This window comes from Phocoena phocoena, chromosome 18, assembly GCF_963924675.1.
Source record: "Phocoena phocoena chromosome 18, mPhoPho1.1, whole genome shotgun sequence".
NCBI lineage: Eukaryota > Metazoa > Chordata > Mammalia > Artiodactyla > Phocoenidae > Phocoena > Phocoena phocoena.
Genome location: NC_089236.1, coordinates 9,118,269 through 9,136,422, shown reverse-complemented (window position 1 = coordinate 9,136,422; position 18,154 = coordinate 9,118,269). Strand labels below are relative to the sequence as shown.

The 18,154-nt window shown below is 35.4% G+C and overlaps 1 protein-coding gene across 2 annotated transcripts in view; it reads right to left on the bottom strand.

Moving 5' to 3' along the window:
* Positions 1-18,154, bottom strand: part of PDS5B (PDS5 cohesin associated factor B) — a 119,638-nt gene that overhangs the window by 34,373 nt on the left and 67,111 nt on the right. For both annotated transcript variants that reach the window (XM_065895882.1, XM_065895883.1), the window contains exons 19-22: positions 16,069-16,192; positions 13,126-13,284; positions 1,943-2,011; positions 388-524 (exon numbers count right to left, since the gene is read on the bottom strand). In XM_065895882.1, coding sequence (XP_065751954.1) covers positions 388-524; positions 1,943-2,011; positions 13,126-13,284; positions 16,069-16,192 — 489 coding nt within the window. The remainder of the gene's footprint in view (positions 1-387; positions 525-1,942; positions 2,012-13,125; positions 13,285-16,068; positions 16,193-18,154) is intronic.

Genomic DNA, 18,154 nt, shown 5'->3' with positions numbered 1-18,154 from the left:
GTGCATTTCCCACATTTGCATATATTTATACTTCTGGAAACAGATTCAGTAAGTTGCCTTCTATCCAGTCTGCTCTTTTAGCTTTAGACATTAACAAGAATGTAAAACATCAGTTATTGATTGGTACAGTAACATTTTTACATTAGATATTCAAAACAGTAAACATCTATTGTTTAAAACACTTAAGATTGCACAGCAGTACCTTGCACTAGACATGAGACTGTCATTTTGAAATAACCACTATACAAAAGCGTATTACAATAAAAATATATGCATACCTACAAAGCAATATTAATTATCTTTTAAAAAAGAAACCATCATTCAACAATTACACCAGACATTAAAATAGTGTGTAATCCAAAGAACTCTGAAGTTGTAATTACATACCTAATTTTCCCCTGTTCTGTCAAGTCTCCATCACTATGCAGTATTGTTGTGAGCAATCTTAAAGTAGAAGTTCCTGATTTACTGTGATTATTTTTCATTCCAAGTAGCCATCGAACCATCATTTTAATAGCCTGAATCTATTTAAAATACAAATTGACAAATAAAACATTGCTGCCATTTAAAGAAATTCTATATCAGCCTTGAAAAAGAATGAAGAAATGTTTTTAACAGATATTTTTTAAGAAAAGGAAAGAAAAAAATTATTTTCTTCTGCATGTGTGAAGATAACTTTTTGAATGTTTTAAATTAAAGATGTCTCACCCCCAGGTAGTTGACAAATGAACGATTTATCTAAAAACTGGTTCTTTTTGCTTTTTAAAAAATGTTTCCCCAACAAACACTTTACCCTTTAGAGCCCACAGTAAAATCGTGCTAACTTCCCTAGTCCAGAAAGATCCCAACTGAAAATTATATTCGATCTTTTGTGTCTAAGAGTTGATACCACCTTACATTTGTACTGCATTTGACAATTATGAGGTACTTAGACTTTAAAACCTGTTATTGCCTCTAAGGCTTGCAACAGCCCTTTCAAAGGGGTGCATATTATCTCTTTTTCACATATTATCTTAATTTTTACAGATCTGAGGCTCCAGAGCTAAATGGGTTTTGAACAGTGGCATGTGGCTAACAGTCTTAAGATCCTCTTCCTGGGCCACTTTGTAACCATGAACTTAAGCGCAGGCGGCCCGCCTTCTAGTGCAGTGCTGCCCAATTATACAAAACTGCTGCTTGAGACCAATGCTGAGAAAACAGGTTTATACTGGAACTCAAAATTTCCAAGCATCATTCAATGATGCTAAAGGAAAGACTGCCCTACAGGTCTGGAGAAATAGTATCAGAATCTGAAGCTGCAATAATGTGACAAAGTAGTTCACAATATGAAACATAAACAAATACACATACAACGAAAGGATTTGCAAGAAATTATAATTAGAAAAATAATATTTAATATATTTGTTCCTGGCCTTTACACCTTGGGCAGTGGCTTGATATGAGGTCTACATTACGGAGTACAGACAGTTTTAGTAAAGCAATACTTTACAGCTGTGATGAGCAATCCTTTACCCATAACTCCTAATTCAAGAAATTACAGGCTGAATTTTCTTTAATAAAAATAAAACAGTATATCAAATCCCATGGAAAAGACGAACAGTCTTAAAACCTGGACGACCATCTTTGCTGAATAGGAGAATGTACCTAAGAAAACCAGCACTGCCTTTTCCCATTAAAAGGTGGATATCTAAGAAGCAGCAACATGGAGAAAGTTTTCAAACTTTGTTTTCCAAACTAGATTATGTGCAGCTGCCCACATGCCTCAAGTTTCTCATTATTGCCCTACACTCTCACAGCACAGAGGATAATGTCATACAATAAATATAAAAACCTGAAGGATTTTAATAGCCGTATCTTTAAAACAGGAACAGACATTTTAACACCTATAATAATACAGTATATTAAATATATTAAAATCAACAGATCTATGCATATCACTCACTTTGACCATTGTCTCAGGTGAAACTTCTTCATCTGGAACCCAAAGCTTAGTTGTCTTTTTTCCTGGAAGCTAAACAAAAATTAAGGACTTTAAAACACAAATACACATTCTCATGTGTAATTAATATTTAGTGAATGAATGAAATTTTTATCTTCTGCAACAACAGTCATTATACATGACTATGTTTTCTGTTACTTACTCAAAAAGGTTGAAAGGCCTGTCTTCACTAGCACCACAAATGAATCTTATACATCCATCACCAGCTGGTTCTTTGCAGGTGTGAGATAGGCCCAACTTTAACCACTTATATATATACTTCCTTACTCAATCCCCTTTAATCTACTGTTTTAATTATTTAAAGCAGTTGGCAAGGACTAAGATAAAAATCAATGGAGCCAAAAAGTGTACAGATGACCCTTGAACAAGACAAGTTTCAACTGCACAGGTCCACTTTATATGTAGATTTTTAAATGTACGCCTGCTACAGTAATACACAATCCACAGCTGATTGAATCAGAAATGCCCCGTGGATAGGTAGGAACCACATACAGAGAGCTGAGTACAGATTACATTAGGATTTTCCACGACACAAAGGGCTGGCACCTTTAACTTCCATGTTGCTCAAGGGTCAGCTATAGGTCATAAATGATGAAGGAAAAGGTATCTGCAAAACATCTTGAGCAAGGAACAATTATAAAGGTTTGCAGAAGTAACAGAAAACATACATTAGTGTCTTCCTATTTAAATCCCACCAAAATGGCAACACGCACACACACGCACATGCACGTAAACACACACCAGTTAGCTGGGCCGAAAACAAAAGGGGCCCCCCAAAAAACCAAAACCAAAGAAAAATTTCGAAAAGCAAAATATACAGTAAAAAAATATTAACAGAGCTAAGAGGGCTTACAACTCCAGAAAAGCACAGAAGGAAACACCCTCCAAAAAGCCTTTTTTTTTTTTTTTTTTTTTCAGCACAATCATAGTATAACCCTGAGATGATAAGCTGAAGGTATTAAGAAATGTGAATTTACAGTAGCAGCCAGGAAATTAAATAAGGTGACAAAAGAGCTGAACCCAATCTTGGAACACTGGAGGTCCCATTTTTACCTCGACCTGACAAGAGTAATTTCCAGTTGGAAACAGAAATCAAAAAGCACCTCAGGGGGCTTCCCTGGTGGCGCAGTGGTTGAGAGTCCGCCTGCCGGTGCAGGGGACATGGGTTCGTGCCCCGGTCCGGGAAGATCCCACATGCCGCGGAGCAGCTGGGCCCGTGAGCCATGGCCACTGAGCCTGCGCTCTGCAACGGGAGAGGCCACAGCAGTGAGAGGCCCGCATATGGCAAAAAAAAAAAAAAAAAAAAAGCACCTCAGGTAACCCTTTGGCAACAGGATAGGTAGCTCAAACATCCAGAAGGCAAACTCCCCAAACAGAGCTATTTACAAACAGCTTAAGAATTAATTCTTCAGCTGAGAAATGCCTTCAAAGTGTGAAGTGAAAATAATGAAATAAGGATCTCATTAGAAACATACTGATGAAATTTCTGAACTAAGAATATCCAAAAAATCTCAAGCTTGCATGGAGGAACCTACCAAAAAAGAAACAAGAACCATATCAACTTCAGATTTCTTTACACACCAAAAAACAATATTCTGAATTTTCTGTTAGCTAAGTGACTTGAAAAATAGAATTCTAATCTTCAAGAATGAGGAGGAAAATATTTTCAGAAATCACAGAGAAAGCTTCCAAATTACAAGCCATTTTGCACAAATTATTCAAAGATGCATTCCACTAAAATATTTAATTCACAAGAAAATTCAATCAGCATAAATTATTACAAATAGAAAACAAAAAAGTTATCGTAAGTAAGACCAACAGACAGGTTCAAACAAAAAAGTTATCATAAGTAAGACCAATAGAGAGGTTCAAAAATAATACATGAAACCACAACAGATGCAACACAACCAAAGACAGAAAAAATCTAAAACTAATGGAAAAATACACTAATCAAGATCTAAAAGCATTTAAACAGGATATGGATTTATATGGGATACTAATATAAAAAGGATATTGATGTACTTCTCTTTAATCTTACATAAGATATAAAATTCATGAACATCTGTAAAACTAGCAGTTTAATATCAAAACAAACCAAAACAAAAATGATTTTTTAAAAAAAGAACATCGAAAACTTCATCATCACAGCAGTAGACTTGAATATACCTCTTTCAAAAACTGACAGATGAAGCTGAGATGAAAAAAGGTAAGTACAGGAAATACATATAGAAATATAAGGAAATACATAGAGATAAAATATTTAAGGATAAAAAAAATCAAAATTGGCCTTTCTCATAATTATGATGAAAAGTAAAGAGAAAAGAGTTTAGCAAGACAAGATGATATGAGATTAAAAACTACAAAATAATTCCCCAAATCCACCACAAAACAAAATAATTTTAAAAACTGAAATACCTAACAAAGTTGTGTAAGAGAAATTTTCTTTACAGAGAAAATTATAAAACTTTAATGAAAGAAAATTGTAGATGAGCAAACAAAGCAATGGGAAAGAATAGAGGCCGTGTATGATATGAATGTTAGCACTGCAGATGACTGGAAGAAGGAGAGACCATTCCATAAATTCTGCTGGGAAAGTTGGTTACCCTAATGGAGAGTAGAAAGAAATGGAATCCTTAAGTCACAGCATACAAGAAAAAGCAAACAAATCAATTCCAGATGTATTAAAATTTTTATGTGTGAAAAGAAAACTTTAAAACTTTTAGAACATATGGGAGACTATTTTTATGACAATGGCATAGGAAATGATTTGTTAAACAAGATATAAAAGCATTAACTACAAAAGAATGATAAATGTAGTTAAATTAAAATTAATAATTTTTGTTCAAAGGACACAATGAAGGGAGTAAAAAGACACACCATAAATGAGATTTTATGCATTTTATGAACATACTTCAACATGTACCTGAAAAAATATTAGTGTGTGTAAAGACTACCTATGAGAAAAAGACAACCCAAGAAAAAAAAGCAAAAGACATGAAAAGGAATTTCAGAAAGGAGGCAACATGAATGATGACTAGACATATAAACTTTTTTAGTAACCAGGGAAATGCAAATTAAGACTATACTGAGACACTGTTTTATATCTAATTAAACGGGCAAAAATTAAGAAATCTGACAATAATTTGTGTTATACACTGCTGAGAGGAAAATAAGTTTTAACAACCATCTTCAAAAATAATTCAGCAATAAAGTGAAAAGTTAAATATGTGTACAAACTGATGTTCATCACTATATCACTCTTGTGAATGTAACCTGGAGAAATCTGTGCTCATATGCATCAGAAGGCCTCTATAAGAAATTCACAGGAGCACTGTTCAAAAGAGGAAAGAAATGGAAATACTCCAAATGTCCATTAGGAGAATAAGAGACATTTCACACAGTGATAATACAGAGTAATGAATGAATGAACTACAGCTAGATTTGACAACAAGGGTTATTCTAAGAAACATATCCATAATGATAATATCAAGTCACCCAAGAATACATTCAGTATAAAATAACTCTTACAAACTTCAAGAGCAAGCAAAATTAAACAAGTACATGTTTAGAGATGAATATATGGTAAAATGGTGTTTTGTTTTAGTTAGGGAATAATAAGCCAAAATTCAACAAAGTGGTTACCTGGGGCAGGAAAGAAACAGGAAGAAAAGTTTGGAGAATAATAAAACCAGGTGCTAAGAATTCATGGGTGTTGAATCTTTGCAGGCAAAGTTTCAAAAGAGGAGAATAATCAAGAGATTTGAGTCTGGCACTAAAACTGCTTTTCTTATATAAATGATGCCTGATTTTGAAAGTGAAAAAGGTTAAAAGGTTGAGCAATGTTTTCATCACTGTCACAGAGGTAGAAGGAAAAAAAAGTGGAATTCTGAGTTCAATAAAGAGTAGAGTCCTTGTTAAACACCCTAGACTTGTGGGGGGATCCCAAATAAAAACATCCTAGACATAAAAGTGACCAGAAAAAGAATGAGCCTGTCAAAAACTGAAGGCTAGCTTCCAATCACTGCAGTCTTGACTGAATGAATGTGATCTGACAGTAGCTCAACTGCCTGTCAGAAGCAAAAATAAATGCTGTTTGGAAGAATTATAAAATCACCCAGAGCCTCAAATTATCTCTACAATTTTTTGTTCACAAAGTCTACAGCTCAATCAAAAATAACATGTGTGCAAGATAAGACTTGACCAAAAATCAAGCGAAAAACAGACAAGAGAAAAAGAGCCCCTGGAGATCCAGATATTGAGGCTAACACACATAAACTTTAACATAATTAAAGATGTTCAAGGATTAAATGATAAGAAAAAGAATTTCGGCAGGGAACTAAAAACTATATTTAAAAACTAAAGGAAATTACAGAATAAAAATATATTAAAACTGCAATTAAGAATTCATATTTATAGGTTTAACGTAAGATTAGACAAATCTGGAGAGAATGAGTAAATTCAAAGATGGGTCAGAAGAAAACAAAACTGAAGCATGAGCAGGCTGAAACAGGTATACCTCTGAGATACTGCAGGTATGGTTCCAAACAACCACAAGAAAGCAAATATTGCAATGAAATGAGTTACACAATTTTTTTGGTTTACCAGTGCTTAGAAAAGTTATGTTTACACTATAACATGGTCTATCAAATGTGCAATAGCATCATGTCTAAAAAAACAATGAACATACCTTACAAAATACAAAACAATACAAAAATATAAAAAGAAAAGGCTATTACAATAGCACCTATTAATAGTAATGACTATTTGGGTCTTTTGCCCATTTAAAAAAATTGGGTTGTCTTTTTGTTGAGTTGTAATCGTTCTTTTATAGAGTCCAGATAAAAGTCTCTTATCAGATATATGATTTGCAAATATTTTCTCCCATTCTGTAGGTTCACTTTTCACTTTTTTTTTCAAATTGATAATTCTTTTTTTAAAAAAGGAGACATAGGGCTTCCCTGGTAGCGCAGTGGTTGAGAGTCCACCTGCCGATGCAGGGGACACGGGTTCGTGCCCCGGTCTGGGAATATCCCACATGCCACGGAGCGGCTGGGCCCGTGAGCCATGGCCGCTGAGCCTGCGCATCCCAGAGCCTGTGCTCCGCAACAGGAGAGGCCACAACAGTGAGAGGCCCGCATAACCCACCCCCTGCCAAAAAAAAAAGGAGACATAATTGGCATGTAACATATTAGTTCCAGATGTACAATGATTCAATATTTCCATATACTATGAAATGATCACCATAATAAGTCTAGTCTTCACCCATCACCACACAGTTACAATTTCTTTTTCCTGTGATGAGAACTTTTCAAATATACTCTCTCAGCAGAAACTTTCAAATATACCATACAGTATTAATAACTATAGTCACCATGCTGTACATTACATTCCTTGACTTATTTATTTTCTAACTGTACCTTTAGAAGACTCCCTTTACCCATTTTGCACATCAGCCATCCCCTGCCCCTGACAACCACCAATCTGTTCTGTGTATCTATGAGTTTGGGGGGTTTTGTTATTGTTGTTGTTATTTGGTGTTTTTCAGATTTGATTCCGTGTGTAAGAAAGATCACACAGTATTTATCTTTCTCTATTTCACTTAGCATAATGCCCTCAAGGTCCATCAGTGTTGTCACAAATGGCAAGATTTTTTCTTCTTTTTTATGGCTGAATAATATTACATTGTATATATACACCACTTTTTCTTTATCCATTCATCCAATAGATGGACATTTAGGTTGCTTCTATGTCTTGGCTATTGTAAATAATGATACAATGAACATGGGGGTGCAGGTATCTATTTGAGTTAGTAGTCACATTTCCTTCAGATAAATACTCAGAAGTGAAATTACTGGATCACATGGTACTTCTATTTATAACTTTTTTTTCCTATTTTTAATTTTTGGAAGATCCTCCATACTGTTTTTCATGGTGGCTACATCAATTTACATTCCCACCACCAACAATTTATATTCCCACATCCTCACCAACACTTGTTATTTGTCTTTTTTATATTAGCCAATCTAACAGGAGTGAGGTCCTATCTTATTGTGGTTTTGATTTGCATTTCCCTGATGATTACTGATGTTGCACACCTTTTATATAATTGTTGATGATTTGTTTATCTTCTTTGGAAAAATGTCTCCGCCTATTTTTTTTGTTTTTGTTTTTTTTTTGCGGTTCGCGGGCCTCTCACCACCATGGCCTCTCCCGCTGTGGAGCACAGGCTCCAGACGCGCAGGTCCAGCGGCCACGGCCCACGGGCCCAGCCGCTCCGTGGCACGTGGGATCCTCCCGGACCGGGGCACAAACCCGTGTCCCCTGCATCGGCAGGCGGACTACCAACCACTGCACCACCAGGGAAGCCCTCTCTGCCTATTTTTAAATCAAATTGTTTTTTTGCTATTGAGTTATATGTGTCATTTATATAATACGGATATTAACCCCTTATCAGATACATGATTTGCAAATATTTTCTCTCAGTAGGTTCCCTCTTCATTTTGTTGATGGTTTCACTTTCTTGATAATGCCCTTTGATGCACAAGAGTTTTACATTTTGATGAAGTGCAATTTATCTGTTTTTGGTTTTTATTTTTTTAGTGTTTGTGCTTTTGATTTCTCATGTAGGGATACACTGCCAAATCCAATATTAGGAAATTCTCCAGGATGTTACTGTTACTTTTGTTCTAAATCATATGTATATAATCGATTATGTTTCATACTTTCTTAATTATTATAACAAGGTGTGATATCTAGTAGCTTAAGTCCTCCAAATGTCTTTTTGTTTTGTTTTGTTTTCCAAATGTCTTTAATGTTGACTTCTGCTGCTGCTGTTCCTCCTCCTACTACAACTACTTCATCATCATCATCATCTTCTTCTTCTTCTTCAAGATGATTTTGGCTATGCCTTTTGCATTTCTATTGAAATCTTACAATCAGCTTGTCTCTTCTCCCTATACCACTCTACGCCAACATATACACACATCTGGCTAGAATTTTGATACATATTGTATTGAACTGTAAATCTGCAGATAATTGTCATCATTATAGTATCACCATCCCATTCCATGGTATTATAATACTGACCTTTTCATTTCATGAAGACAGTATATACCTTAGGTGGCCTTTAACTTCACTGAGGAATGTTTCTTAAACATCTGTGTAGAGGTATTGCTTACCTTTCTTACGTATATTCCTAGGCATTTAACTGTTTTTGATGTTACTGTAAATGTAATTTTTAATAATTATTTTCTAACTGTTTATTATTGGCATAGAAATATAAAGTTACTTCTTTTTTATACTGACTTTGAATCCAGGGACTTTGTTAAAGACAATTTTTAATTCTATTAACTTTTGCATTCTTTTAGGTTTTCTCCGTTCATAGTAATAACAGCTTTTTTTTTTTCTTCATTCTTTATGGATTTTATTTCTCTTTCTTCCTCCTAGAATGGCCAGAACCTTCAAAACAACACAAGTGGTGATAGTGGATATTTTTATCCCATTCCCAATCTCAGGGGGAAAAGACAGAGTAACAGTAACTAATAGAATACTTGAAGACTTCTAAATGTCATATATAGAACTGTACACAACCCAGTTCTGACAAACTTTCTGTCAACTTTGTATTTAATTAGCATATTCTGCTTACATGTTATGTAAATAGTGATTAGGATTAATTGCCACCTGAGGAACTTCCCTGGTGATCCAGTGGTTAAGAATACACCTGCCAATGCAGGGACATGGGTTCAAGCCCTAGTCCAGGATGATCCCACATGCTGCAGAGCAACTAAGCCCGTGTGCCACAACTACTAAGCCTGTGCTCTAGAGCCCGCAAGCCACAACTACTGAGCCCGCGTGCCGGAACTACGGAAGCCCACATGCCTAGAGCCCGTGCTCCGCAACAAGAGAAGCCACCACAATGAGAAGCCCGCGCACCGCAACGAAGAGTGCCCCTGCTCGCCACAACTAGAGAAAGCCCGCACACAGCAACAGACCCAAGGCAGCCAAATATAGTTTTTTTTAAAAACTAGCCAAAAAATAAAATAAAATAAAAATTTGCCACCTGAAGTTTTTTCAGTTTGTTCTATCAGTTCTGTGTTCATTTTCATCTTCTTCTTGCCTTATTTTTGGTTAAATATTTTTATTCCATTCTCCTCTTTACTGGCTTATTCGTTTTATATTTTCCTATTCTTTTAGTAGTTGTCCTAGAGAGTAGTGGCCTTAACTTACTGAAGGCCAATTTCAATAATTCTGTCTTAAACTTTCAGAACAGTAGTAGGTTCAGTATTCTAAGAAAACTTAAAATACATCAACTCCCTTTATACTCTGATGCTTACTGTGCTCTTGTTCACACAGGACCATTACTCTTCTAATTTTATGCAGTTAATATTTAATTAGACTTACCAACATATTTTCCTCTTTCTCTTGTTTTTCACTCTGTTTTGTCTCTGTGATAATTTGCTTTCTACCCAAAGAATTAAAGTAGAAATTCTTTTAGCTGGGATAACTGCTAATGAACTCTTCCAGTTTTTGTTTGTCTGAAAATGTCTTTATTTTGCCTTTCCCTTTTTTTTTTTTTTTTTTTTTTTTTGCGGTACGCGGGCCTGTCACCACTGTGGCCTCTCCCGTTGTGGAGCACAGGCTCTAGACACGCAGGCTCAGCGGCCATGGGTCACGGGCCCAGCCGCTCCGCGGCATGTGGGATCCTCCCGGATCGGGGCACGAACCCGTGTCCCCTGCATCAGCAGGTGGACTCTCAACCACTGCACCACCAGGGAAGCCCTTGCCTTCCCTTTTTAAAGGATATTTTCTCCAGGTTTAGAATTCTAGATTGGTACATTTCTTCCACTCGATAATTTCAAGATATTATTCCATTTTCTTATCTTTTCTTTTGAAGTCAAGTGACAGTCTTGTCCCTTTGAAGGTTTTCTGTCTTTTTGCTGTAAATGCTTTTAATCTTTTCTATTTTGATTGGTTCCAGTTTTACTATGATGTATCTGGGTGTGCTTTGTGTTATATTTATCCTATTTGGGGCTTCTACCTGATCTTGAATGTATAGCTTTGACGTCTTTCATAAATTTTGAAAAATTTTCTGGCATTATCACTTCAAATACTATTTCTGTTTCATATTCTCTTTCCTCTCTTGCTGTAGTTCTAATTACACTCCAAATATACAGTATTTTTTTTTTTACTGTGACCCAGCTGTCTGACATACTTTTTGTATACAGACAAAAATTGTTTCATTATGCTTCACAGATACTGCATTTTTTACAAATTGAAGTTTTGTGTCAAGCAAGTCCATCAGTGCTATTTTTCCAACAGCATTTGCTCACTTCATGTTTCTGTGTCACATTTTCATAATTCTTGCAATATTCCAAATGATTTCATTATTATTACATTTGTTATGGTGATAAGTGATCAGCGATCTTTTTTTTTTTTGCGGTACGTGGGCCTCTCACTGTTGTGGCCTCTCCCGTTGCGGAGCACAGGCTCCGGACGCGCAGGCTCAGCGGCCATGGCTCACGGGCCCAGCTGCTCCGCGGCATGTGGGATCCTCCCGGACCGGGGCACGAACCCGTGTCCCCTGCATCGGCAGGCGGACTCTCAACCAATGTGCCACCAGGGAAGCCCGATCAGCGATCTTTAATGATACTATTGTAATTGTTCTGAGGTGCCATGAACCACTCCCACATATCATAGTGAACTTAATTAATAAATGTGTGTGTTCTGACTGCTCTACAGACTGGCCACTCCCCCATCTCTCTCCCTCTCCCTCAGGCCGCCCTATTCCCTGAGACACAACAATGCTGAAATTAGGCCAATTAATAACCTTACAATGGCCTCTATAAAGTGTTCAAGTGAAAGGAAGCATTGCACATCTCTCACTTTAAATCAAAAGCTAAAAATGATCAAGCTTAGTGACGAAGGCATGTCAAAAGCTGCAATCAGCTGAAAGTTACACCACTTGTGCCAGTTAGCCAAGTTGTGAATACAAAGGGAAAGTTCCTGAAGGAAATTAAAAGGGCTACTCCAGTGAACACGTAATGATAAGAAAGCAAAACACCCTTATTGCTGATATGGAGAAAGTTTTAGTGGACTGGAGAGGAGATCAAACCAGCCCAACATTCCCTTAAGGCAAAGCCTAACCCAGAGCAAGGCCCTAACTCTCTTCAATTCTGTGAAGGCCTGGCGAGGTGAGGAGGCTGCAGAGGAAAAATCTGAGGCTAGCAGAGGTTGGTTCATAATATTTAAGGAAAGAAGCCATCTCTATGACATAGAAGTACAAGGTGAAGCAGCAAGTACTGATGCAGAAGCTGCAGCAAGTTATCCAGAACATCTAGCTAAGATCATTAATTAAGGTAGCTATGCTAAACAACAGATTTTCAATGCAGAAAACAATCTTCTATTGGAAGAAGATGCCGTCTAGAACTTTCATAGCCAGAGAGAAGTGAATGCTTGGCTTCAAAGCTTCAAAAGGACAGGCCTACTCTCTTGTTAGGGGGCTAATGCAGCTGGTGACTTCAAACTGAAGCCAAAGCTCATTTACCATTCTGAAAATCCTAGTTTTAATGTTTTCTTTTCACACATATGTGTATATATCTAAAAACACAAAGACGTGCATAAAACTCCACGTAACTGTAAGGGGTCAATTCTCTAAGACCCAACATGTCATGCCCTACCCCAAATACTCACATACTGGAGACAGAGAAAATCACTATTTCTTTCCCAATGTTTTCTCCCAAGGCTCTTTTAATTCTCTCTTGTATGCATGAAATGCAACAACTACTATCATAACAACCATATTATAAACTAACCTGTCAGTCTTCACATTTTTTAAAAAAGATGTCATTATAAAAATTAAACCCCTATAAAGTTAAAATAGACAGAATCAGGTAATATTCTGTATTTATGAAGGAAAGTATTCCAGGTCATAGTCCTATGCTCAACTAAAGAGATGTTTCAATGTTGTTTCACTTACAATGGAGGTACAGCATGTTAAAAAGATAGGAAAACCGAAAATAAGTCAGCCAAATTGAAGTGTTATTTACATCATTTCACTTCTCTCTTTGATGCATAAAATTTTAGAAGATAGCATTATGAAGAACACACAACTAAAAAATAAAAATTACCCGATCATTCATGAGAAGATCTTTCACAATGAAAGTAGCTACCAAAGACTTCAAAGGAGCAGCAAACTGATCCGGTGCAAGGAGAGCAATATGACCAATAGTAACCAGCGGTGTTATGAGATGTTCCAGGTTGCTTGGATCCAGGCTCTTATGCAGAGGCTGAAAATGAGGAAAGGAAAATGATCAACTCCATAAACATGCAAATAAGCTGTTCACATATTTCACCTTCAAATTTTAAAAACTACAAAAGTTCCAATACATGGTTTAAGTAGTAGCTCAAGCTTACATTTAAACTTTTATAGGTTATTTATGTAGAAGGCATCATATTTAAATATTTTCAGTTTTGCCCAAGTTATATTTTAGAGGTTACGTAAAGAACATTTCAGCATGAAGAATCATATTATGTATCATATATTTTATGACCACATATATAAAAGTATGTTAGAGACTGCTAAGGCTCACCAATATCCACTTCCATTCAAGGATGCCTATATGTGCAGTTAGGTGAGGATGTGAATAAGTTCTGGTTACCAGAATGGGAATGAAAGTGAGGTATGCCATGCCTGTACTGAGGCAGATATGAGCAATGTTTCTTCTCCACATTCTCTCTCTTTACTCACTGGCTGTCTTAATACCAAGGATCCAGTGGGACTCAAAGAGAAGCCACTAGTCAAAAAGGGTCTGTGTGCCTAAGCCACTGATTAGAATACAATCAAAGCACCCAATTAGACTTTTTTCAGGACCAAGAAATAAGTTTTATTATGTATAGTCACATGGATTTTTGTGGATTTTTATAGCATCAAATATTAAGTACCATAACTAATAAAATTATTTTTATTATTCTAATAGGAAACCCAGCCATTAATATTCATTTTGCCATGACAAAAGAATGAGGCTCCTCATATACTCACATAAATTGATACCTAAAATATATTGTTAAATTTTTTAAATAGGAATATCAAAAGAGTGACTACAGTATACTATCATTGGCATAAGGAGAGGGGGAAGGGACAAAATATGTGTGTATTTTGTGTATTTACATTACTTGCATATGAATAAAATCTCTCCAGAAAAGTACATTAGAAACTGATAACATTGGCTGCCTCTAAGAAACTGGGTGGCTGGAGATATGGGGGTGAAGCAAAAGAGAAAACTCTTTACTCTTTAGTATTTATTACTGGATATTTGTTTTGTATCTCTTGATTTTGAAGCAAGTGAATATATTATCTATTAAAAATTTTAATGACACATTTTAATGCAGAATTGATGCTCTATCCTCCTACACTGAACACCAAGAATTCTAGGCTTGAAAAACAACACAAAACTGTTCTTCCCAACACACTGGGGCAATGTGAGAGGCTTAGTTTAGTCAAAAGTATACTGAAATGAGTTTACTTCTTGCTATTCTTGATGACCTCCCTCAGTACCTCCATTGCACATCTAAGTGATAACTTGTTGTTTACATTATAAACAAATACCTGATAGTGTACTTTTTTCAATTCATTTATTACAATGTGTGACAATTTTCCACAGTAAGATAATAAAATCATTTCTGAAAAAGCAAAATAAATGGCCAGCCCCTCGATTAATAGCAACCTCATAAAGGCCATATGTTTCTATGAGACCTTTTCTCAGAAAGCCAGCCAATCCTGTATGTCATAGTAGAAGGATTACCAGTTAGGTTCTCATAAAGATAAGTAAAAGATATCAAAAATGAAAATAGAAGTACCCTAAAAATTCAAGTTATTATCAGCATTATCCTCCTCATCATCATTGGAAGGAACAAAAAGGAGACTATTCAAGAAAAACAAAAGCTTTCTAGAAATCAACATGAGTTCATTGAAGTCATCCTCTTATTAAAAAAAAAACTATAGAAAGTATTTCCACCCCCAAATTTAAAATATATTACTATTTGCTATCTATAGCAAAGATGCTGTTTAATAAAGAAAACTTTTTCCCCCTTTAGGTCTTTAACGTAATATATGAAAATATGACAAAATTAGCATAAATATTTCTAAAACAGAGATAACAAGTCTAAGTATTTATGGTGGGTTAGTTTCAGCATAATTTCCAAATTGTTTTGACTTCATTCAAAGCTCCTAAACTAAAATTATAAGTTAGGATTTTATAGATTTTCTGCTTAGCTTCTATTTGCAGGAAGAATGCTAAAGACAGCCCCTGATTATAATAGCTTGTAATGAAATTGCAATGCCTAGAAAGGGTAATAGTAATTCCAAGTACAGAAAAAATAATATAAAATACATATTGAAAAGATGGTCAGTAGACATTTGGTCCTATCCAATACATCCATAAGACACTTGGTCTACACACAAAGGTCCTCGATATTTGTTCATATTTGGTCCTGTCCAAAACCATTTGGCATGGACCAAATATGCCCACAGACATTCTGGAGAGCACCAAAATATCAAGGACCTTTTGGTGTGGACCAAATGCTCTGCAAGGGAAAAGGCACATTTTAACCTGACATAAAATTATGTCAGTCACTGAAGTACAAACTTATACTTATTTACCTTACATTACAAATTAGTATGGATTTATAGAACCCCACACTTCAGTAGTATCTCATATATAGAAATCTAACTTTCAAATCTGTAAACTGATAATCATCTACTACCTACTATCAATAAGTAGGATTTTATATGTAATTACTTACTAATGAAAAATAGTTTCCTAATACTAAATGTATAAAGTAATGTCAAAAAATATTATACAACTGTTTGATTTCTGAATCTGAGTTAGCATTAAACACCTGAATAATCAGATATTTTCTGATTTTAATCACCCATCAATATTGATTATACTAATTCAAATTCTGAAAATAAACTATAAAATGATACATCTCCAAATGTGAACATCCTATAAAATCATTCATATTTGTTTTTTAACTATAACATGAAACAAACAAAAAACTTTTCTCTTTACCTCAAATATCTGTGCAAACTGTGTCTCTTTACTAGAAAATATTGCGTGGATACAATGAATAGCATATTTGGCTTGACGGGGGGGTCCTTTCTTAGATTTGTGATGTAAAACAGGAAGCAAAGCTCTAAAAAAAAAATTAAAGAAAAACAATTAACCAGAAAAAACAACATGACTTCCACTAGGATAGCTTGTATTTTTAAAGTAAGGTTTTGTAAGAACAAAAAAAGTCATAACATCTACTCAGACATTTCAATCTATAATTTCGCTTTATAAATATCTATATTAAAAATATAATCCAAATAAAGTATTTTTTCCTTTTTACTTAATAATTATAAAAACAAACAAGGATGGTGACCCATTTCTTCTTTTTAACGTCATTCCTTTAGCCTTTTCTATTTCATTCTCACTGGTACCACTTCAGCTAAGCTTCTGCCACCTTACACCTTCTTTCTCCAGGCTCTTCCTCTTCCAATTCACTTTTTACTTTGTGCCAAAAACAACCTACATGAACAGAAATTTGATCATTTAACCAATACAAATTGAGCACTTATTATAGTGCCAGGCACTATTAAAAGTCCCAAATCCTTGCCTTCATGCTACCAGCATATTAGGGATAAAACACATGATTATACGTAAATTAGCAAAACATATGTTATGTCAAATTGTGGTAACTCCTGTAAAGGGAAAATAAGAAGCAGAAGAAGAAAAAGAAGACAGGAATAGGGAATGGGGCTAAGTGTGTGACAGTGTTACAATTTTAAATAGAGTGCTTATAGATGTGCTTATAAAGTAACATTGGAGTAGAGTTCTGAAAGAGGTAGGGAATGGGTCATATAGCTACCTGGAAGAACATTTATGTATCATATCATTCCACTATATAAAAACTTAAAATCCTGAATAAAGCAGAATCTCTTAGCTCAACTATTATGAATACATCTCACAGTGAAAGCAACTTCTGAATCCTCCCCCTTCCCCAATAACAACCCAGTGCTCCAGTAGAAAAAAAAAATTAGAGATAAAATAATTCATTATAATAATATCAGAGTCTCAGAAAAGATACCAACAGCAAAATATAATAAAAATAAATAAATGACAAACTGAAGGGAAACTTTGCATTTCATGTTACAGAGAAAGGGTTAATATCCCTAAAATGTAAACACCTACAAATAGAGAATGAAAAGACCAACAATATCACAGAAAAATGGGTTGGATTTAAAAGAGTAGAAAGCTCTTCAAAAGAAGATAAACAAATTACCCAGTTATGTGTGAACAGATGTTTACCTTCACTCCTTTAAAAACATGTATAAATACAAATTAAAACTATACTCAGAGGACTTCTGCTTCAGATTAGGACAGTATATCTGAGACTGGGTTTACTCTTTTACCTTAAACAAGTAGAAAACAAGATAATATGTTAATGGTTTCAGACACTGGACAATAGCAAGTGCAGTGCGAAAATCCATAAAAGATGGGAAACAAACTAGAAGAGCCCTACATCTGCCCCCCATTATTGCAAGGAGGTAGTTTCCAGACTGCAGTACAAGGAGAAGTAGAGACCCAAATAGAGCCTGGTGGTTGCATGCAGTTGAGGGAGACAGGAATGAGAATTCAGGGAGGCCAAGGGAGCTATACTTTCTACAGCAAAGCACCACAGAGGAGGGAGCTACAAAGAGAGAAAGAGAGCTTGAGTTCTGTAGACCTGAAGAGGGGTATCCCTGAGTCTTTGGCTGAATAATGATCAGCGTCATGCAAGAGCAAAAACTACCTAAGACCAGGAAAAGAATGTTAGAAAGAAGTAGGCCAAAAAACTCCCTACCACACACAGGGCTGGTAGCAATTCATGTTTCCACCAGCCACAGCAGAAAGACCTTCAGATATATAATCAGGACAAAATTAATCAATAGACACAGTCCCCGAAATGGCACAGGTGACAGAATTAGCAAAGACATAAAAACAGTTGTTATAAATATGCTCCATATGCTCATGAAGGTAAGAAGAAAACATGAACATGATGAGGACAGAAGTGAAATATATATATATTAAAAAGACCCAAATGGAACTACTAAATATGAAAACTATAATACCT